This window comes from Canariomyces notabilis, assembly GCF_033297395.1.
Source record: "Canariomyces notabilis strain CBS 508.74 unplaced genomic scaffold N656scaffold_4, whole genome shotgun sequence".
NCBI lineage: Eukaryota > Fungi > Ascomycota > Sordariomycetes > Sordariales > Chaetomiaceae > Canariomyces > Canariomyces notabilis.
This window is the reverse complement of record NW_027041826.1, coordinates 410,720-429,781: the sequence shown is the minus strand read 5'-3', so window position 1 is coordinate 429,781 and position 19,062 is coordinate 410,720. Positions and strand designations below refer to the sequence as shown.

The window sequence follows — 19,062 nt, the reverse complement described above, 5'->3', positions numbered from 1 at the left end:
ATTCGAGATACCACACAGCGAGTCGGTTGCCTGGCAAATGCCTCGCCCGTCGCCCGTGCCTGACGGCGGCAATCAACGAAGGGGGAAATTCTGCAATCCAGCTGAGACACGGTCCAAGAATTTGCAGGTTGCTCGTTGATTATAATACGGAGGTATGTGCAATCTTCTTCCCGCTTCATCGGAGCTTGTAAGCGTAGCCCTGGTGTCCCACATCACCAGTGCCGAACCACGGCCACCGCAACCATCCAGCATGCGATATACTGTAAGTGCGGGCATTAATAAGCCTTGATGTTTCGGAATCCCAGCCATTGTTAGAATGTATCTGGGAGGATGATTCGGTATTTACCGTGTCCCCGGGACTTCGATTCGCCGAATCTCCTTGATCTTGGTTCCGAGTAGAATAGAATACTCGGTGCTGATTGTCAGCAGAAATCCCAAAGGGGGTTACAAAGGGCCAACGAAACATGTCCTTGACTCACCTAACGTTACTTTGTAGAACTAGGTACTCGAGTCAGTTTTCGGTTGATCTCGTATTTCTCTTTCCGGTCTCAGTTGACTCCCTTAAACGTCGTGTATTTAAGAGGTCATGAGTCCATGACATGACAGGGTTACATGAGCACGGGCAGTGCCGTCGTGCAATTTATTGATGAGTTGCATCTGGCCAATGTCAACCTGGCTTGATGAATGGTTCTGGATGTCTTTGACGACTGTTGCTAGCGGGATCCGTATTGAGGCTGCTGTAGGCAGCCAGTCCAATCAGGCGGCCTGCTGGGTTTGGCGGTTGGGCCGCCTGAGACAGACGGTGAACCAAGAGTTGAAGGTGGCCGATAATTTAGTTGGCCCGTTCTATCCGTCACCATCCTTATCTCAACGGAAGAAATAAAATCTTAACTGGGCAGCGCGATCGTCATCATCTGGGCGTTGAACGACGAAAGGGAACGTACGGATATACCTTTTAAGGATACCAAGCGCTCCATTCACATGCGCTCAGCGTCGCTTATAACTCGAAGTGGGGGCACGCTCCCAGGTTGGTCTGGCTTGCGAACAAGCAGGAGCGTCCACGACGGAGACGGGAGACGTTCATCTTGAAAACAGTTAACTGTGATCAAGCTGCCGTTGATAGCTACCCGCGCGCTGAGAGATCCTCAGGCTGCTGCCGACACAGTGTATGTCCATCGCTCCGGAAAGCATGTGGTGATGAATGTGACATTACTACTCGACTTTAACAAGATCGTTCGCAAACATAATGGACGGAGATACTCCGTACCGGTACTGTACCGATGACCGAGGAAGACGTCCGATGGCGCCGCTGAATCGCTGATGGCTCGGCGTATGTTGCACGTTACAGGCGCTGTAGAAAGCGAGCACCCGCATCGCCGGTTCAAGAGTAAAACCTTGCGGCTTTCACGAAATAGTGCTGCCGACAAACTACGAGTTCGATTCCGGATGGGATTCTTCAGTTGTCCCGGTGTTAGGGACCGGTTTGCTTCCTGAGAAGTCGCAGTTTAGTCCGAGCCCGAACCCGGCAGGGTGGCGGGTACCCGGGTACAGTGCTTAGTGTACAGTACGGTAGTGGGACGCGGATGAGTGTCCGTGTTCAATGCCCCAATAAAATTTTCGGGGTCTCAGGGACCTCAAACTCATTCCAAGCAGCAAGGCGGAATCCACTCACCCAATTTGAGAAGACGCATCACCAGCGCAGACAGAATATTATTGAATAAAAAATGCCGACCAGATCCAAGGCGAGGAAAGAGGAGCCCGCTGAGGCCGGGTCCGACATTGTCATGGAGGAGGCGCCGACTTCTCACCAGCCCGAGAGCAAGGACGATGATATGTCCGTGGACCAGGACGGGAATGAGGAGGTAGAAGAGGCCGAAGACGACGAGTTTGAAGAGGAGGAGGAGGTCCAAAGAGTCAAATTGGTGTGTGAAAAGCCTCAACGACTGGAATGAGAGATGGCCGCAATTCTAACCGAAAGCTCACCAGTTACCTGGCTCAACACCAACCGCCGCATCGTTTGAGTTTCTCAACGAGGGCCATACTCTTGGGAACGCCTTGAGATATGTCATCAACAGGAAGTGAGTTTAAAACTCTGCCCTACACCGTCCAACTCACTAACATCCTGGCCTCTTTAGTCCTGAGGTTGAGTTCTGCGCATATGCAATTCCACATCCCTCGGAGCCAAAAATGACCGTAAGGATTCAGACATTCGGTGAGTGCATGTTTCCGCTCAGAAACGCGTGTGAATGCATGCAAGCTGACACTGCATAGAAGGCACAACGGCAATTGAGGCGCTGGAAAAGGGGCTTCGAGACCTACAAGATCTCTGTGACGTCGTGACAGACAAGTTCATCGAGGCCCGCGAACGCTTCTCAGCAGGTGCATCTTCGTAGCTTCTTTGCTGTTTGGACCCGAAGAGGATGGCGTTTCCGGCGTTGGGTTATGCATTGATCAGGACTCGGAGAATTGGGGCTTGCGGCGGTCGCCTTTTGGACGTTTAGACGATTTTTACTACCTGTATGTACATCCGGACAAAAAAGAGTATAATTCTTGTTCAGTTGCGACCCTAGACGTGGCTTGTAAGCAGCGGTTCAGGAGGGCGGAGTGATACAGCCGTTACCTCTAGGAATCCAGTTATGAAATTTGACGGCAGTCGCTTCTCCCCCCTGAAGTTCTCCTCCTTGAAAAAGGACATTATATGGTTTGTTTGACGCCAGAAATTCATAGTTTCCTGTAACGACAAAGCATCAGCCAAGTGGTTCCATATGGTTTACCAACCCAACCTTCATAAAAACCTCCTCAGGACAAGCTGCATCAGCCAGCAAGTACCCTCCGCATTATCCCTTCCTATTCGCGGAGCATCTTACTTGATAATCGGCATTGTTCTGAAGGAGGAGAACGTCCACCACTGGCAACTTGTTGACGAATCGATGGCGCTCAAACTCTTGCCGTATGCGGGAGCGGATAGCCGAAACTGGATGTGGAATCGAGTACATGGTCTGAATCTCCGGCGCCTGGGCGGTCAGGTAGTCAGCTCGGTGGCCGGACACAAGCCTTCCAGTCTGTTCTTTGCTATTTGCCACATACTGCCCGGAGCCAATCTCGATATGCCGCAAGTACTCGCCGCTTCGCGTCGGACCAATTGGCCGCTGCTGCCAGTCAGAAGGCAATCAAGACGCAGTCAAGTTTCTACTAAAAACTCACACTGCCGCGTGGTGACGGCGAATTGGGTTGGTGAAATCGCCATGGCGGCCAGGTTCGTCGTTGGCGTCCTGTCGGTTGGTTGGGGTTGGAGGTTGCGACACTGCCTTGAACTGGACCACTGATTCAATTCCAGAAGCTTGGACCGCCTTGGCCGTTCATGAACGGCACCACAGCTCAGTGGTATGCTTAGTCATCGATATTGTGACTTCCACCACGCTGGATCGCCCCCCTGGAACCTGGACTCATCTTTGAACCGTCACCAAACCCAACTCGGTGTGCTGCTTGCGACGCCTCAAAAAGAAAAACACCGGCTTGCAATCTCGGAGCGTGCCCAGAGCAACGAGCAGAATAAGGATTAAGCTTCAGGGAAGAATTGAACAGGAGAAAGGAACGAAAATGCCAGCCATCCGCCCATCCTCCAAGCGCAAGCCCCCGCCGGACGGCTTCAGCGACATCGAGGAGGACCTGCTGATCTTCAGCAACAAGATGAAGGACGCGCAGAGCACGCCCACCGATAACATACCCAAGCACCAGGCGCAGTGGCCCATCTTCCAGATCGCCCACCAGCGCAGCCGCTACGTGTACGAGCTGTACTACGAGAAGGAGGCCATCAGCAAGCAACTGTACGAGTGGCTGCTCAAGAACGGCTACGCCGACGCCATGCTCATCGCCAAGTGGAAGAAGCAGGGCTACGAGAAGCTCTGCTGCCTGCGCTGCATCCAGACCAAGGAGACGAATTTCAACTCGACGTGCATCTGCCGCGTGCCCCGCGCGCAGCTCAAGGAGGACCAGGAGATCCAGTGTGTTAGCTGCGGGTGCAGGGGCTGCGCTTCGACGGACTGATTCGGGTGCTCTTTATTTTTGAGGGGCAGATGCGGACTTCGACTCCAGAACTTCAGTGATACCAATGGGATCCATTCTATTTCCGGGCGGATAGAGGACAAGGCTTTTGATGAGAGATTGTAAGAGTCGTTTACCTGCCATGCTGGCATTCCCTACATAGCACTTACCAGCTCTAGGGACGGTACAATGATGGGAACTGACGAGACTGTTTTGGTTGTGGATTTGTGGCCGCGAAACAATTGACACTCGAGAAGCATACGCTATTCGACTCCTTTTTCCATTTATTGACGTCCGGTTCTTGGTGTGGTATACCATGCTCATGCAACTGCCCAACCGAAGGATCCATACGCCAAGATAAAGAGCTACCGTTTGGAGAAGCCAGTCTTTTTCCCACGCCCGAACCGGACACTGGTCGGCACGAACTTGAGCGCTGATATTGCGTTTGAGAGGTCTTCCATCTCCTGGTCTGGCTGCTGGTCTGGGCTTTCCCGGCCCAGGCTTGGTCCCAGATGGGTATCCATCAGTTCTACATATCCCTCTACAGGAGAGGGGACCTGGCCATTTCGTGGGACGGAGTCCTCTGGCTTTGGTGGTGTAGTGGGACTCGATCTCCTAGGACGCCGGCCGCCTTCCAGCAGAAGAGACAGTCGCCCATCGATGCCATCCCTCGTCACTGCGAAGAAGTAATTCTTCGGATACATGTGCTTATCCACAAGGTGCATCTTGCGTTTCTGCGGCGTGCTGCATTTCTTCTCGCAGCCCTCTACGAAGCATGAGTACTGGGACAGTGTCGGAAGTCAGTCGGATGGCTAGCACTCAGTGTAGGAAATCTGGGGGTTTTACCGTACGCTCTCCTCTCTCTCTTCTTACCAGGACGAGGGAGTCATGCGTCTCTTCAATGTGTAAACTGAGGAGGTGAGCCGAGGGAAAGTTTTTGCGACATTCAACGCATCGGTTGGTATGCTGGTCCCTATAATGCGTCTCGTATTCCCCGTACGACGAGAACACCAGACTCTCCTTGTGCGGCGGCAGCGAGCAGCGCATCCGGACACCGCCATGGTCGGACAGGTCAAGCTCAGTTATCTTGGCGGCACGCGACAACGTGTTGCCGTCGTCTCGGTTGATTGGTTTCAGTCCGCCATGGTCGGTCCCAACGGTTGTAGCCGTGTTGCGGATGGCTGATGCCTTTTCTTCGGGCGATGCTTCTTCGACTTCGCGTAAGCGTTTCATTTCCGCAGGCTTCAGAATCTAAAGTGGACAGAAATCGAGACTTTGGGCGAGAAGTTACATTCCAGTGTTTCAGATCCTCCTTATGTGAGCTTTCGGTCAAGCGCATGAGGCCCTGAGGCAAGGTTCGGTCCTTGCAGGTTCCCGGTGCGACTGCACCCACCTGTTTGTGGCGGACCAGACTTCGTTGTGATGTTTTGAACAATTGTTCCAAGTCGTCGCTGCAAGTCGGGAAGCCTGGATTGGGCATGAAACAACGACTCAGACCACCGGCAAGTGCTATGATGTGATGATGTGACGATGTGATGATCAGCGGGATCGAGCTTGGGTTTGCACGGACCACAGTCACCCGGCGCTCCGGGAAGGCAGTGACTCAATCAGTGGGAGACCACCGATGAGTCGATGACTGGGTACTGTACTCTAGTTAGTGTAGCACTGTAGTTATAGGCATTTGTCACTGATTGGCTCTTCTCTAGGGGACGTGCAGGGGACCATTGCGGGCCAAGCAGGTTGTATGTAAATCCCTTCCATCTTTTCAACGTTTCTTGCATTTCGTTCCGCAACTCTGGTCACATACCTTTTGCCCACGGGACCTGACACCGGTTCTTGCTAAGCTTGGTTCAAACCTCATTTTATTTTCTCCTTCCAATGCGCTCATTACTGACCGACAAACCGCTAGCCGCAGACCGCAGCACTCCTCCAGCTCCTCGCAGACTCGCCGAAGAGAGCCAGTCAAGTTATGGACCGCTCGCAAACCCACGGTCATCGCACAACTTTGAGTGAGCCTCGGCCGTGAGCCCCGGCTCTTCCAATTCGGGATTTCTACTACATATTTTCAACAGTCCAAACTCTGCGCTGGTCTGTCACTGCAGCTTGCGTGGCAAGGGCTGCCTGCCATGGCCGCGACAGCCTCAACCGCGGCGATACCGTCGACGGACGATATATGGAAGGCCGCGCAAAAGCTGCGTGCCACTATTCATAAGGAGCTTGAGCACATTCAAAGCGATGGCCCAGGTACGAACGAGGTGGCCCGCTTCGAGAAGGTTGAGAAATTGATGGAGAACTACCGCCTCGCTTGTATCGAAACCATCTGGCCCGACATGCGTGCGGCGAAGGAAAAGTCGGTCGAGGATGCACTCTGGCAGACCCACGCCCACGTCACCAAGGCGTATCGGAAAGTGCTTGCAAAACTGCAGGGCCACGACCATGCCGTGCTCAGACGGAAGCTCGAGAGGCACTATGCGTCTTATCTGAAGACGGCGCAGTATTTCTACAGGGGTTATTTGCAGCGAGTTTGTGCCCGCTACAGTATGAAGGATCTCACGCGAATCGTGCGCAAGGCTGAGCTCCAGGAGATGCCTGTGCCTGATAGCGACAAGGTCGATGCCGCAGCAGCAAAGCTCGACGAGATTGTCAAGGACTCGTGCCACAAGACCCTCATTTACCTCGGGGACCTAGCAAGATATCGCACCCTTCTGCGCCCAAAGGACCGCAAGTGGGAGGGCGCGTTGGCCTACTATTTACTAGCTAACGACCTGAGGCCTGAATCTGGATACGGCCATCATCAGTGCGCAGTGATCTATCTCGAGACGGAGGACCATCTCCAGATTGTCTACCATTTCTACCGCGCCATGGCCTGCGATGTGCCTCACCCAAACGCTGCAGCGAACCTGGAGCGCGAGTTCCGCGAACTTCAGAAGCGGAAAGGCGGTGAGATCAAGCATGCTCTTGTCACCTGGTTTGTCAAGCTTCATGCCTTCTATTCACAGGGCAAGGAGTTCACCGAACGTAAGGAGCTGGAGACCGAGGTCTACCATCGTCTCACCACGGCCATGAAGACAGGAACAGGTGTTGAGGAGACGGACTTGCTAAAGATAGTCCTCATCAACATCACTGCCTATGTCGTCAGCCAAGAGAAGGTTCGCGGTAAGGAGACTACGCGTTCAGTTCATGGTTCATGGCGCCTTACTGACTACGCTCAGCAAAATGGACAGAGGAGGGTTCCCGTTCGTGCCAGTTCATCTTGCTTCTGAACATTCGAACGATCCAGATGATATCGCAGCTGCTAGTAGATGAGATTGCGGGTCTGATCCAGCTCAGAGCCCCGGACTCTGATATAGGAGAGGCAGCCCGGAAAGATGTTGCAGGCAGTTTCACGCCCGCTTTCACCCGCCTGATGCCGCTTCTACGCGTTTATATGGCTTGGCTCTGCACTTACGGGTCAGAGTTAGTGGACTTTCGGGGCCATCTGGAACCGCACTTCGGCTCTATGTGTGTTACACTGAGCAACACCTTGAACCTCTTGCTGGAATTCTTGGGGAGCGGCACATTCGGAACCACAGTGCCCTGGCGGTTTCCGGAAGATGAGATGACTCTGAGTTTGAAATGCTTGAATGGCCCTCATCTCCATGATGGCTGTCAGCTATACTACGACGCTTTCACACACCAACCCAAGCCCCGACCCGAGGACGTCCCTGATGCTGTGGCTAGCGCTACAGCTGATGATATCACGTTCACCCGCGCATTGGATGTTGTTCTATGCGCCTTTGACTTGTCAAGCGCAGAGTCGAAGTTCCCATTCACGACTTCCAAGACTACCAAAGGTTCACGGGAACAGACGACGATCGTATATCTGGAAAATGGAAAACCGCAGCCCGCTCTTGTCGTGCCATCGCCGTTGCCTACCAGCTTCAAAGGGCAATCCAGCAACATACCCACAGCTCCCAGTCTATACGAGTCTAACGCACTCTCTGAGAACATGGAGTTTTATGGGCCGGGTATAGGAAGGAAGGGAAGTGATACACGAAAGTCACGTATAGCAGCCGCTGCTCCAGTGCAACCAGCTCCTGCCGCAGAGTTTCCAATTGATAAGCAGCTTTTTCAGATCCTCAACGATTTTCTATCTCCTCCAGAATCTGCCCCAACCGCTGAAACCGAAAGGCCGACTAGGCGCGTTGCTGATCTGAACCTCACGAGGGGTGGAGAAGGCTCCGGGGTTGCAGCCTCAGCCAACTCGGCGCCTGGGTCAGCGGGTACAAAGACATTCCCGACTCTCCCTTGGAACTACTTTTACACCCCGGCACCTGTCGACCCGCTGCTCCGGAAGTCAAGCGTGAGCCGCACAAATTCTGGCTGGACTGAGGACGGCTCTGCGTCTCCACGACCGGCAAGCTCAAGCGGCGCAGCTCAACCTCAAGGCGGAAGAATCTCTGGTAGCCCTCTTGCGCTCCAGGCGCAAGGCCGGTACACTACCCTAGCTTCAACGGAGCATAAAGAGGGCGAGACAGCACCGCTTCCGTCCTTGGCCCGCGGGACACAAAAGGACTACATGGACCTGCAGCGAGACCGTGCCGCTGGGCTTTGGCAGTGGGATAACGGAGATTTGACGAGCAAAGCAACGGCACCAAATCAGTTGCAATACAATCCCTGGCCTCTGTCAACTTCCGATCAGTGGCACACTAGTCAGAGTTCGGATTCCGGCCTTGGTCGTGTCCCCGCCTCGCCCTTTTCAACCCTGCACTTCTCTGAGAATTCGTCAAGCCTGCCGCCAGTGAACAGCCCTCTGGGTATACCATCACGCGCGGCGCAAAGTTTTGTTCCCCACGTGCCGGTATCTCCAGCAGCACCTTTTCAATCTCCACGGTCTTCCGAACGTCTCTTGACCAACACCCGCCCTGGCGACACTGTGCCCCCGGGCTCTGCACGCCAGTATCAGCATGCTACTGCTGAGAGTGTCCTGGCCGAGTTGTACGCCCAACAGCAAGCTCTCTTAAACCCCGCTTCCATGCCGACATTTGGCCGAGACGGCCGGTCGCTTGCGGGTGGAAGCAGAGCAGGGGAAGACCGGATCAAGCCGATCCAGAGGCCGATCGCAGGCCTCGACGACAAGGTGGATGGGAAAAAGCCGGCAATGCCGACTCTACCCAGGCGTTAATATACCCGCGTCTTTTCACCGGCTAGGCCGGAGTGTGTGTTTTGACGCCCATTGGCCGTAGCATGCTTCGCATCGCAATTGGACAGGTGCTTTGGTCTGGGTGGCGGTGTCCTGGAGGCTGCTGAAGAAGATGACGACCTTGCCGTCCTGGCCTTCGGCACGCGCCCGTCAAGAATAGCCATGTAACCGCACACGCTGGAGCAGCCGGCAGGCTTGATATTCTAGCGCACGGACTCAGCGAGTAACTCCAGGGGAAAGTCACTGCGTTTTCGGCCGTTCAAACCAGAACACTGTGCGAAAGCTCTCAGTTCTCAATGGATTGACTGGTGCCCCCGCGTGGACACGGCATCGCTCGCCCGAGTCTCTATACGGCCGTCCGAGATAGCGACGACATCTTTGATCGCAAAACCAAGCTTGGTCAGAAATTCCTGCTGCAAAGATGGGGACGTTCATTGCATGTCACAGCGGAACATCTGTTGGCATCAGGCAGCGGCGTCAACGGCAGCGGCAGCGTATTCAGCAAGCGCATAACGGTCTGACTCGGTTGTGATTCATTTCAGCGAAACGCACTTTGATTCTCTCTCACGAATGAGGGAGATGGGTACGCCCCTTTAATTGAGTTCGCTCTCCATCTCTTCCTATCAGCTTCTATTCGACAGCAGTTCTGGAAGTATTGCTTGAGAGGGGTTGAGCCGATGGATGCTGGGGGAGTCTCAAGGTTGAATTTCGCCCAACGAGGAATCGTGATGACAGCAAAGGGAAACGGCCCAACGACGAGAGAAAACCAGAAAACAAGAAAAAAAAATGAGTCGCCCAAGATAATTACACTCACATAATCCCTTTGTGCTGTTGTTGAAACCTTTCTATCCTGCCCGCCATGCCCGCCTGTAATTTTTTCCCCGCGTTATGCTAAGTTAAATTGCCTCAACGCCCATTTGCTTGGAAAAAGGAAAGAAAGGGGCAACCGCTCTGGTTCTGCCCTGCTCTTGAGATGGAAAAGACCCGGTGGTTGCTCGCATCTACCTAGGTTGATGCGTAGCGAGATTGTCTCTCCTTTACTTGCCGGGGTAGGTCTTCTTAGGAAAGGGGTATCTGAAGATTGGAACGGATGGTTAGTGACCGTTTCCTGAGAGGATGTATGAAGTGTTGAGATGGTACAGAGGCTGAGCGAATAGCCTGTAAGGAGAATCACCCCATAGTCGCTCTAGCTTGCAAATACCAATCTATCTTGGCGAAAACCGTATTGAAAAAAGGGGGCATGAAGTAAAGTGTGAAAAAGAACAAAAGAGCACTTACGAAGGACCAAGCTCCCTGATACTAAGTGAGGCCAGCCACTGGCCCATGTCGACACACTCGGCCAGCGGGCGCCCCTCGACGATGCCCGCGCAGAAGCCGCCGGCAAAGGCGTCGCCCGCGCCGTTGGTGTCGTTAATCTCCTCCTTGGAGATCTCGTGCACGGGGAACTCGCGCACCTCGTCCTCGCCCTGGACGGCCACGATGGTGGGCTCGGTGCCCTGCGTGATAACGGCGACACGCTTGCGCTGCGTGTTGGCCTTGGGCAGGTTCGCGAGCGCCTTGGCGATCTCCTTGACGTCCTTGGTCCCCAAACCGTGCGAGTCCGCGTACGCCTCGGCCTCGCCCTCGTTGCCGATCACGTAGTCCCAGTACGGCGCCGACGCGTCCAGGGGCTCCTTGAAGAACTGGCAGATGAAGGGTGCTGAAAGGGAGAGGATGAAGGGCCGGTTCTTGGACGCGGCTTGCTTGGCTAGTTCCATGATGGCCGGAGGGCAGACTGCAAGAGGTAGGTTAGCTTTGATAACGGACGATTTGGGGGGATTGGGGGACAGGGGGCAAAGGGAAGGAAGGAAGGACTCGTACCGGTAAAGTGGTAGCCCCCGACATAGTAGGCCTCGGCGTTCTCCACGAGCGCCCAGATATCGGGCCGCTTCAGGTGTTCGAGATCGTAGTGGTTGGCGGCACCCAGGTCGGTGACCATGCTCCGGTTGTGGCCCGTGATGACAACGCCGCAGCGGCCTGTGGGGATCTTGGGGTCGACGCGGTACTCGACGCGCAGGCCGGCCTGCTTGCAGGCGTCGCGCAGAATGGCGGCGTACTTGTCGTCGCCGGCGCCGCCGAGGTAGACGACGCTGTTGGGCGGCAGCATGTACTGCGCGCCGCGGGCCGTGTTCTGGGCGGCGCCGCCGGCAATCAGCTTGGCATCGTAGTTATTCAGGAGGTCCTCGTAGATGTCCAGGTGTTTTGGCTCGGCCAGGATGGCATCGTTCGCCTTGAGACCGTACTTTTGCAGCAGGGCCTCATTGCCGAACCCCTGAATGTCTGAGGGTCATTGTTAGTCTGAACAATCCGAGATCCGACGCTTTGCAGAGAGGAAGAGGGGCAGCGCAAGATGAATATTGTGCACAATTGAGCACTCAATGGAGATCAGCATCCCATATACTTACCGAGGAGAGGGTTCTCCAGACAGAGCAGTCTGTACTCCTTTGTGGACGCCATTTTCCTGAACTGACGAGAGTGGTGTGTTGAGAAAGCGCGGAAAGAATTGGAGCCCCTCTTGCCGATAGAAACTGAGCGAGCTGCGCAGAGGCGGGGCAGAAAGATGGTGGGGTTGAATCGAGTTACCACCGCCATCGGAGAATTCCCGATTAGAGAAAAGAGAACATCGGCTTGCTCAGATCATAGGACAAGGGCTTGGCAAGGTACTGCGGCCAAGTCAAATGCAACATATCGAATGCTAGAGAATGTCTATCAGAGAGGTCAATGTAGGTTGCACTTTGGTCCCTGATGAATCTCATATTTTCTGAGAACAGCCTTGGAGAGCAAAGCTAAGCATCCCGCCTTCACGATTGACGTCAGGACTTGGCGAAATGCTCGCTCATTCAGTCAATCTATCACCCTGACCCCTAGCTCACTTTCAGTAGGCCTGGTCACGGCTCGTTGAAGCGGTCTAGGTAGCTTTTCTTCCCCGAGGCAAGGGAAGCGAGTTCCCTGTATTCTCAGTAGGGCCTCTCTGACTGCATCGACGTTTTGGGTTTCCCTGCGACTCCGGATGGATTTGGAGTACATTGCCGTGAAAACAAGCCTCGTCCCTACCGCGCGCTTGGGAATCCTTTAATTCATTCACGGCCATGATTGCTTGCAGAAAGAACAAGTTTTCCGTCCGCCTCAGCAGTCCCGTAACCACAAAGCAGTAAATGACCAATGCAATCCCATGAACCCCTTGCCCAGATGAAGAACACATGAAAGCCTTACTCCTTCGTCTTCTGGGTACCCCGCAGCAGACCCGTTCTCCTCGCAGCAATAAGACCCGCCTTCTGACCCTGGGCAGCGTACCTCGAGATTGTCGACGCCTTACCAATGTGTTGATGGTTACCCTGCACAACCGTGTCAGATATACAGCCACCTCCCAGTACTCCCCGGGGCTTCCAGCACTTACACCACCGTGAGGATGGTCCACGGGGTTCATGGCAACACCACGAGTCTTGGGCCAGCGGTTCCGCTTGACAGCGAACTTATGCTTGGCGCGAGAGGCCTCTATAAATACTCGTCAGAACCGCTATCCAGCATCCAGCCATTCGTTTTCCAGCCGCGCGGGAACGTACTCAGGAGGGGCTTGTCTGTTCTACCGCCACCAGCAACAATACCAATCATGCCGCGGGCGCTGCTGCTGACGACCTTCTTGGCGCCTGAAGGGAGCTTGATGCGGGTCTTGCCCTCGTCGGGGTTGTGGCCGACAACGGTGACGTAGTTGCCGGAGGTGCGGCCAAGAGCACCGCGGTCACCAGCCTTCTCCTCGACGTTTGAAACGACGGTACCTTCGGGGACGGAGGCCAGGGGAAGAACGTTGCCGACGGTCAGGGCGGCCTTCTTGCCGGCGTAGATGAATTGGCCGGTGTACATGCCCTCATTGGCAATGAAAGTCTCGGTGACCTTCTTGAACTTGTAGGGCGAGTTGAAAACGACACGGGCGAGGGGAGCACCGCGGCCGGGATCGTGGATGATTTCCTTCACAATACCCCGGATGTAGCCATGGCGCTCGGCATAGTCGAGGGTGCGGAACTTCGCTGGGGCCTTCCGCAGGCGGGTGTTGGCAGTGAAGATGCTGCCACGGCCCTTACGCTGGTTGCGGATCTGGATGCAAAAAACGCAGTGGTTAGCACCATCATATTCCCATTGTACTTGTACGATTTCGCGAATTGGTTCTTTCCATCAGGCGCCCGCCGTAATCGATGGTTCGGTGCCGAGTCGGGTCGACGAATTCGAAAAATGCGGGAATGAGGTTTACTTACGACGCGACCCATGTTGCCCTTCCTACCTTGAAAACGTAGAGGCGAGGGACTGGGCTGAATCGGTGGTTGAGAGAGGTTGAGACTGCGACACAAGAAAGCTCCAAATGGTGAAAGCGATAATTTTCCAAATTTCTGTGTGGATGCAGCCACTCTTGGCTGTGTGGCTTGTTGAGTGCCCTAACGCGGGGAACCGATGTGGCGCTAACGGAGCCGAACGAACTTCAAGGTGGACCCGTCGACTGCTGACGTAAGGCGGCTGTTCGGTGCTTCCCAGGATTCGAACCACGTCAACGTGACCTGAGCGATCACTCTGGAAAGAAAGATTGTTCTGGAAGAGCGTATTTGTCTGCTTCTAATTTTTGCAGCACGCTCAATTCCCATGATCAAACCTCAAAGTACGAGTACAATTATTTGATTCTGTCCCGATCGATCTCACCGTGACGCTAGGGGCGCACAGTGTGGCAGCTGGTCTTAGCCTCATACGCACAGTACGCGAATTCTGCCATCAGGCCGAAAGCAGCAAGTGCCGACCGTGTTCCCTCAACCTCGTGACTCCTCCCCTCGCAACCTCTGGAATGGCGCCGTCCAGGACTCACGATGATACCAATCGACACTAAGCTGGTTATGCAGAGCAGGCACGATGTATGATTTACTATGATCTCGCATTGCTATCTGTCTTGATCTAACCGTATGCTAACGATAAGTAGGTCCTAAATCGGCTCTCTGTTGATGAGCAGAGTGTTCCAGCTGGTTCAGATGCTTCATTGAGATAAGGGAGTTTTCATGCGTTTGGGTCGATGTGGCTGTTATTCCGAAGTGCGGAACCGGTCGCAATGACAACCCAAGATCGCGCTCCAAATCTCATCAATCGATTGGGAGGCGGGCCACTCCCAACCGGGGAACAGGCTTCAAACCGTCAATCGCATTGCCGGTTTCCGCAGACACCGCCAGGTCAAGTGCAAGTGCACCTGTGCCACGAGCAAATTGGGCACTGGTACGACTTTCGCGCAGTTATCGCATCCCAGGGGCCATAGGACCACTGTTTGGGCGGTTGCAGTTTTAAACCCGCGGACCGAAAGGACAAGCGTCGTTTCGTTGTGTCGCTCATGATTGAATTGATGGGTTGGGAAATCTGAGAGTGGCTATATGAAACTGCTGAGTTTTGGCAGTGTAGATGATGCGGCTGCCGTGCTCCTTCTGTGGGCGGTAACCCTCGCAATGCTAGGTGATGGGTATGGCCGTCTCGCGGTAAAAACCACCGAAACGCCCGGTGAGGCGACATCACCGCCTGGATGGAGAGAGTCTTGGTTTTTGACGCCTAAAACACCCAGGTGTTGGGGGTGGATACAGGAAACCGCCAGTTTCGACCTCGGGAGGGAACGCTTGGGCGAAGCTGACCGCCTCGCAGCATTGGAGTCCCGCTCCACATCACCGACGGTGTCAACACCAAAGGGTGGGCATCACCCTGTCAACCTTGAACCAGTCCAACAGACCTATCCGGGCTGATGAATGGTCAAGAATGCAGTGGGCTAGCCGTCCTCCTCTGGCTTGGCGGCAGAAGGCATGTTATGGCTATTTGCATGGAACCAGTGTTTGCCGTTGCGAACTTGCTCTCTGGGGTGTGGTTGTGGGAGCGTTGGGAAGAAGGGGAACGGGTGGCGAAGATTGGTGGTGATGGAATCCAAGTTGGCACTGGAGCTGGGAAGGAGCAACAAGAGGGCGGACGAGCCTGTTGACGCCAGCATAGGCAGCCTTGTGGACGGGAAGTACGATTACAACATACCATTGCCCAAGTTACTTTCGGTGATTGGACCTATCATGTACCTCGAGCTTTCCGACCGGTAGGTGGGAGGGTCCCTGGCCATTGTCGGCCGGGTACGTAATTTCTTAGAGCCGATCCATCTTCCTCCCAAGTGCTCTTCCCGTCACTCCTCCACTTCGCGCGTGCCGTGCCTCAACCTTATCAAACGGCCATCAACCATCGCCCGTGTCAACGACATTCAAAATGGCCGATGACGATTCATCTGAGTTGTCATCGATTTCCTCTCTATCGGACCCCCCTTCTGAAGATGATTCCGACATCCAATTGGAGAAGAAACACGGCATCCTGAAATTCTTCCACAAGGTCGACCGAAACCCAGCCTTGGAGCCCGAGGAAAAGACGCCCCCCCGACCCAAGAGGGAACCCTCGCCGCCTCATGAATATGTGTTAGCTGATAACCCAGACATTGCTGTACGTAAAGACGCCGCCATTCGCGTATTTTCCATGCTGCAACGCGAAAGATCGCGACTGCATCCCGGCTACGTGCAAAGCTAACTTTGACCTTTGCAGTTCATTGTCATGTTCCGTGCCCGCTTCACCGAAGCGTTTCCCAAAAGTTTAGCAAATTTCGGGCCCCAAGAGCTGGAGCGCGATGTTGTTGAGGCGGTTCCAGGCGAGCGCGTCGAGCATTTTCTGTGCGCCTTGCTGGGCCTGCTCCTGAACCGCAAGCAAGATGTCAAGTACGTTGAAAACCTCGGTCAAGGGCAAACAGGTGCTGGAAGACTCGAGTTACTGATCGCGCTCTATCTCCAGGCCCGGCCATTACAATCGTGCGCTCGAAGAAGCCGTTCAGACACACAAGGGGCAGTGGGCGAAGGACTGGGAAAGCCAAAATCCCCTCTCCGGCTCCGCCACGTTTGCCTCCATGACGCCAGTGCAACGGGTATGTGCAAAATACACGGGCTGGGCACATTGTGGGCATGCATCTGTCCTGAGCCTATCGCTGACTTAGCGCGCCTAGCTCACTCTACTGCGCACCCTGGTGCAGTGGACGCTTTCATCATCGGACGCAGTTAGGACGATAATCTCTCAGCAATACAAGAACCGGCACGAGGACGACCTGAACATCCCCTTGAGTGTGCAGCCCTGGGGCAGCGACGGCGATAAACGGCGGTACTACCTTATCGAGGGAAACGACGATACCTCGTTCCGCGTATACAGAGAGAGCAACCCTGCTGGCCTACAGCGAACTTGGTGGAGTGTTGCCGGCAGCATCGATGAGCTCAAAACCCTTGCCGAGAAGCTGGAATCCCAGGATGGTGGTCCCAAGGCAAAAGCGTTTGCCAAAAGAATCCTCAACAGCATACCCCGATTTGAGGCCACAGAGGAGAAGCGGCGCCGGAGGGAGTACCGCCAGATGCGCAAGGAACAGTTCAGGCGCCCGGAACCGGGCTTCTCGCTCTACGAGGGCCGTACGAGAGGAAAGCGCATGAAGTATACATATTCCGACGACGAGGCCGACTTCTATTCGGATTCAACCACCCGCCGTTCAACGCGCAATACCAGGAACCACACACCGGCAGAGCCGAGCGGCCCTGTCACCACAGCCAGCGGTCGGCAAGTTAGAGCGCCGAACCGACTGAACGCGGAGAGCGCCAGCACCGGCCCCCCCAGTGCCTCGACGAGCGTCCAAGGAGATGCTTATGCCGATGATTCGGAGATGAAAGATGAAGCCGTTGGCCGTACAGGGCGCCCGCGCCGATCTGCCGCTGTCAACCACGGCACGAACGGCTGGACATCGAGGAAGCGGAAGAGCGAGGAGTACGAGTCGGATGAGTCCGAAGAGGGATCTGAGCCCGACTTCGGGGATGACGAGGAAGACGAGCACATCCCAGATGAGGAGGATGAGGATGAGGAAGAGTTTGAGGATGAGGAACTGCTGGACGAAGACCTCGAGGACAGGCCAAGTTCCAGCTACATGTTCAAATTCCCCGTTCGAGTCGCCTTTGATGAGAATAACAAAGTGCGACAAATCCCTGGCCCTCCGGTTGTTGTAGATCAGCAACACAAGCGGCCGAGGGCCGCGCACAGAAATGTCGTTATTAGCGACGAGTCCGAGTCTAGCGAAGCTACTGAAGCCGGCCAGGAGACACCGTTCGAGCCCGAGCCTGAGCCGCCAGCGGCCGAGGTCATCGCGGTTGTTACGAAACAGGCGACGGCGCCTGAGGCGGTCGAGAGGCCGGGAGCCGAGGTCGACAAGCTTACGGAGCCTGAAGTCAAACAGGCTGAAGCCAAGCAGCCCATGGCTGACGCTGGCCTGGCGGCCAAGTCTCCCCCAACTCCAACAAGCGAACCCCCGACATCTCTGGCTTTTAGAGGGAGCCCGGAGATGCCACAGCCCGTCCGCCAGCTAGCTAATGCTAGCTCCCCGGAGTAGGGGATGCGGAGAGCTGCAAAGGTTCCATGCGAGCGTTGCTGAACATTGCTTTTGAGATGGAGTTAAGGGCATCTTTAAGACATGGAGGTTCCTCGATCCTCAGCTAGGAAGGCACTTTTCGGGCGGGCTATCTGTGTTTGCAAGCAGGGTAGCTTCTAAACCATGGCAAGATGGAAAAGCGAGCTTGATCGATTTGCGGCTAGACTCTTCGTTCTGAATGACGAATGAATTTATCTTACTGGGCAAAATACATATGTGACAAGCGTCCATGATCATCCACGGCTTGGCCCCAATTGCTATTGCACCCGCCTCGAAGAACTCCCCTTCTCAGGTGGGATCGGCCAGTTGTTGACCCCCCACCACCAACGGCGCAACCGCGCCCCTAACGATGACCCGCTCAAACGAGCGTTCCGGTTCCAGTATTGCCAGCCGCAGATAGCTAGGTTGTAGAGAATGCCCTGCACGAAGGGCATCATGACCTATTGAAAGCCTCCATGTCAGCTTTCAGGCTTCCGGTCCGTCCAGTGCAAGGTAGATTAGCTTGCAAAACAATAGCCCTCAAGACTGAAGATGTTGCGTGTCTTTGACTGCCAGGAAAGTCTTACCTGGTCCCTCACCGTGATCCACCCAACCTTCCACCACGTGTCGGCGTTGCGTATGCTGTGCAGGTAGCTCTGTTCGAAGCGGAGGTCGGGCATGGGCGGGAGGTGGTGTTGCCCGGGTTGACGCCGCCCGCCGCGCCGTTGATGCGGCCTGATGCGCGAGCGCTGGTACAGGTCCTCGTCCTCCTCCTCTTCTTCTAACTCGGTCCCTTCCCCTTCCCCTTCCCCTTCCCCTTCATCTTCGTCAATTCCGCCATCGTAGGTGTGATGATGGTGATGGTGATGGGCAACGGGCTCTAGGTGGACGGGCTCCCTCTTGTCGGCCGCTGTCGACGGGTTCAGGTCGTGTTGGGGAGAAGGGTCGCGCTGGAGATGGGCTGTTTGGATGGTTTCGGCTACTTGGAGAGGTATCGAGGAGGACATGGTGCGCGATTGGAGAAATTACGGTCGGTATGGTGTCGTGCTGTGGGCTGGTAAATTGGTTGTTGTCCGAGCAGCAAATGGAGGTTCAGTCGTCGTTTACAGAAGCTTAGCCCCATAAGTTTCAATGGTGCAGTATCGTGACGGTGTGGGCACCTGACATTCCGATCAAGCCAGCATTGGTTGCCAGTTTCAACACCGGGGAGCCCGTTCTGAGTCAACTGAGGTTCTCTGGAGGTATTGGCTGTCGTTGGGCAAGCCTCAATCAGCCATGGAATTCCCAGGGATATCAGTGCAGCCCATGAAGACTGTGTATGTACAATCAG

At 54.9% G+C, this 19,062-nt stretch overlaps 10 protein-coding genes across 10 annotated transcripts; 5 read left to right on the top strand and 5 right to left on the bottom strand.

Annotated features, from left to right (window-relative positions):
* Positions 1 to 1,724: 1,724 nt before the first annotated feature.
* Positions 1,725 to 2,393, top strand: N656DRAFT_787639 (RBP11-like subunits of RNA polymerase; the record flags this gene model as incomplete). The annotated part of the gene is made up of 4 exons (XM_064816625.1): positions 1,725 to 1,838; positions 1,987 to 2,078; positions 2,136 to 2,212; positions 2,272 to 2,393. The coding sequence occupies 4 exons, from the start codon at positions 1,725 to 1,727 to the stop codon at positions 2,391 to 2,393; spliced, it is 405 nt and encodes a 134-aa protein (XP_064672648.1).
* N656DRAFT_776143 (NADH dehydrogenase, alpha subcomplex, subunit 6) lies at positions 2,272 to 3,273 on the bottom strand. The gene is made up of 5 exons (XM_064814577.1): positions 3,205 to 3,273; positions 3,088 to 3,149; positions 2,868 to 3,014; positions 2,621 to 2,731; positions 2,272 to 2,566 (listed from the first exon to the last, which is right to left on the bottom strand). Exons 1-5 carry the CDS (start codon positions 3,245 to 3,247, stop codon positions 2,555 to 2,557), a joined length of 375 nt encoding a protein of 124 aa, XP_064672647.1. The 5' UTR covers positions 3,248 to 3,273; the 3' UTR covers positions 2,272 to 2,554.
* Positions 3,274 to 3,600: 327 nt separating this feature from the next.
* Positions 3,601 to 4,047, top strand: N656DRAFT_703990 (putative bud site selection protein; the record flags this gene model as incomplete). The annotated part of the gene is made up of 1 exon (XM_064811140.1): positions 3,601 to 4,047. One exon carries the CDS (start codon positions 3,601 to 3,603, stop codon positions 4,045 to 4,047), a length of 447 nt encoding a protein of 148 aa, XP_064672646.1.
* Positions 4,048 to 4,409: 362 nt separating this feature from the next.
* Positions 4,410 to 5,277, bottom strand: N656DRAFT_787637 (uncharacterized protein; the record flags this gene model as incomplete). Its single annotated transcript, XM_064816624.1, has 2 exons — positions 4,410 to 4,826; positions 4,891 to 5,277. 2 exons carry the CDS (start codon positions 5,275 to 5,277, stop codon positions 4,410 to 4,412), a joined length of 804 nt encoding a protein of 267 aa, XP_064672645.1.
* An 893-nt stretch (positions 5,278 to 6,170) lies between these two features.
* Positions 6,171 to 9,208, top strand: N656DRAFT_704526 (uncharacterized protein; the record flags this gene model as incomplete). The annotated part of the gene is made up of 2 exons (XM_064811188.1): positions 6,171 to 7,200; positions 7,257 to 9,208. 2 exons carry the CDS (start codon positions 6,171 to 6,173, stop codon positions 9,206 to 9,208), a joined length of 2,982 nt encoding a protein of 993 aa, XP_064672644.1.
* An 896-nt stretch (positions 9,209 to 10,104) lies between these two features.
* N656DRAFT_776141 (Ribokinase-like protein) lies at positions 10,105 to 11,928 on the bottom strand. The gene is made up of 4 exons (XM_064814576.1): positions 11,671 to 11,928; positions 11,087 to 11,545; positions 10,505 to 11,000; positions 10,105 to 10,300 (listed from the first exon to the last, which is right to left on the bottom strand). Exons 1-4 carry the CDS (start codon positions 11,720 to 11,722, stop codon positions 10,264 to 10,266), a joined length of 1,044 nt encoding a protein of 347 aa, XP_064672643.1. The 5' UTR covers positions 11,723 to 11,928; the 3' UTR covers positions 10,105 to 10,263.
* A 546-nt stretch (positions 11,929 to 12,474) lies between these two features.
* On the bottom strand, positions 12,475 to 13,527 carry N656DRAFT_766352 (60S ribosomal protein L2-like protein; the record flags this gene model as incomplete). Its single annotated transcript, XM_064813472.1, has 4 exons — positions 12,475 to 12,600; positions 12,663 to 12,760; positions 12,829 to 13,357; positions 13,516 to 13,527. The coding sequence occupies 4 exons, from the start codon at positions 13,525 to 13,527 to the stop codon at positions 12,475 to 12,477; spliced, it is 765 nt and encodes a 254-aa protein (XP_064672642.1).
* Positions 13,528 to 14,222: 695 nt separating this feature from the next.
* On the top strand, positions 14,223 to 15,312 carry N656DRAFT_776139 (uncharacterized protein). The gene has a single exon (XM_064814575.1). It carries the CDS (start codon positions 14,662 to 14,664, stop codon positions 15,019 to 15,021), a length of 360 nt encoding a protein of 119 aa, XP_064672641.1. The 5' UTR covers positions 14,223 to 14,661; the 3' UTR covers positions 15,022 to 15,312.
* A 43-nt stretch (positions 15,313 to 15,355) lies between these two features.
* Positions 15,356 to 17,982, top strand: N656DRAFT_480026 (uncharacterized protein). Its single transcript, XM_064809799.1, has 4 exons — positions 15,356 to 15,748; positions 15,848 to 16,017; positions 16,091 to 16,220; positions 16,299 to 17,982. The coding sequence occupies exons 1-4, from the start codon at positions 15,521 to 15,523 to the stop codon at positions 17,712 to 17,714; spliced, it is 1,944 nt and encodes a 647-aa protein (XP_064672640.1). The 5' UTR covers positions 15,356 to 15,520; the 3' UTR covers positions 17,715 to 17,982.
* Positions 17,983 to 18,077: 95 nt separating this feature from the next.
* N656DRAFT_776138 (DUF1770-domain-containing protein) lies at positions 18,078 to 18,810 on the bottom strand. The gene has a single exon (XM_064814574.1). The coding sequence runs from the start codon at positions 18,737 to 18,739 to the stop codon at positions 18,251 to 18,253; it is 489 nt and encodes a 162-aa protein (XP_064672639.1). The 5' UTR covers positions 18,740 to 18,810; the 3' UTR covers positions 18,078 to 18,250.
* Between the last annotated feature and the right edge of the window lie 252 nt (positions 18,811 to 19,062).

What these genes read in the sequence shown, in the direction of transcription:
- N656DRAFT_776141 (XM_064814576.1), bottom strand. Translation starts at nt 11,722, where the DNA reads ATGGCGTCCACAAAGGAGTACAGACTGCTCTGTCTGGAGAACCCTCTC. An exon ending in TCTGGAGAACCCTCTCCTCG is followed by an intron (nt 11,546 to 11,670) that starts GTAAGTATATGG and finishes AATGACCCTCAG; the next exon opens with ACATTCAGGGGTTCGGCAAT. An exon ending in ATCAGGGAGCTTGGTCCTTC is followed by an intron (nt 10,301 to 10,504) that starts GTAAGTGCTCTT and finishes TCCAATCTTCAG; the next exon opens with ATACCCCTTTCCTAAGAAGA.
- N656DRAFT_776143 (XM_064814577.1), bottom strand. Translation starts at nt 3,247, where the DNA reads ATGGCGATTTCACCAACCCAATTCGCCGTCACCACGCGGCAGT. An exon ending in ATCGAGATTGGCTCCGGGCA is followed by an intron (nt 3,015 to 3,087) that starts GTATGTGGCAAA and finishes CTGACCGCCCAG; the next exon opens with GCGCCGGAGATTCAGACCAT. An exon ending in AGAACAATGCCGATTATCAA is followed by an intron (nt 2,732 to 2,867) that starts GTAAGATGCTCC and finishes TTGTCGTTACAG; the next exon opens with GAAACTATGAATTTCTGGCG.
- N656DRAFT_480026 (XM_064809799.1), top strand. Translation starts at nt 15,521, where the DNA reads ATGGCCGATGACGATTCATCTGAGTTGTCATCGATTTCCTCTCTATCG. An exon ending in CTGATAACCCAGACATTGCT is followed by an intron (nt 15,749 to 15,847) that starts GTACGTAAAGAC and finishes TGACCTTTGCAG; the next exon opens with TTCATTGTCATGTTCCGTGC. An exon ending in AACCGCAAGCAAGATGTCAA is followed by an intron (nt 16,018 to 16,090) that starts GTACGTTGAAAA and finishes CTCTATCTCCAG; the next exon opens with GCCCGGCCATTACAATCGTG.
- N656DRAFT_776139 (XM_064814575.1), top strand. Translation starts at nt 14,662, where the DNA reads ATGAAACTGCTGAGTTTTGGCAGTGTAGATGATGCGGCTGCCGTGCTC.
- N656DRAFT_776138 (XM_064814574.1), bottom strand. Translation starts at nt 18,739, where the DNA reads ATGTCCTCCTCGATACCTCTCCAAGTAGCCGAAACCATCCAAACAGCC.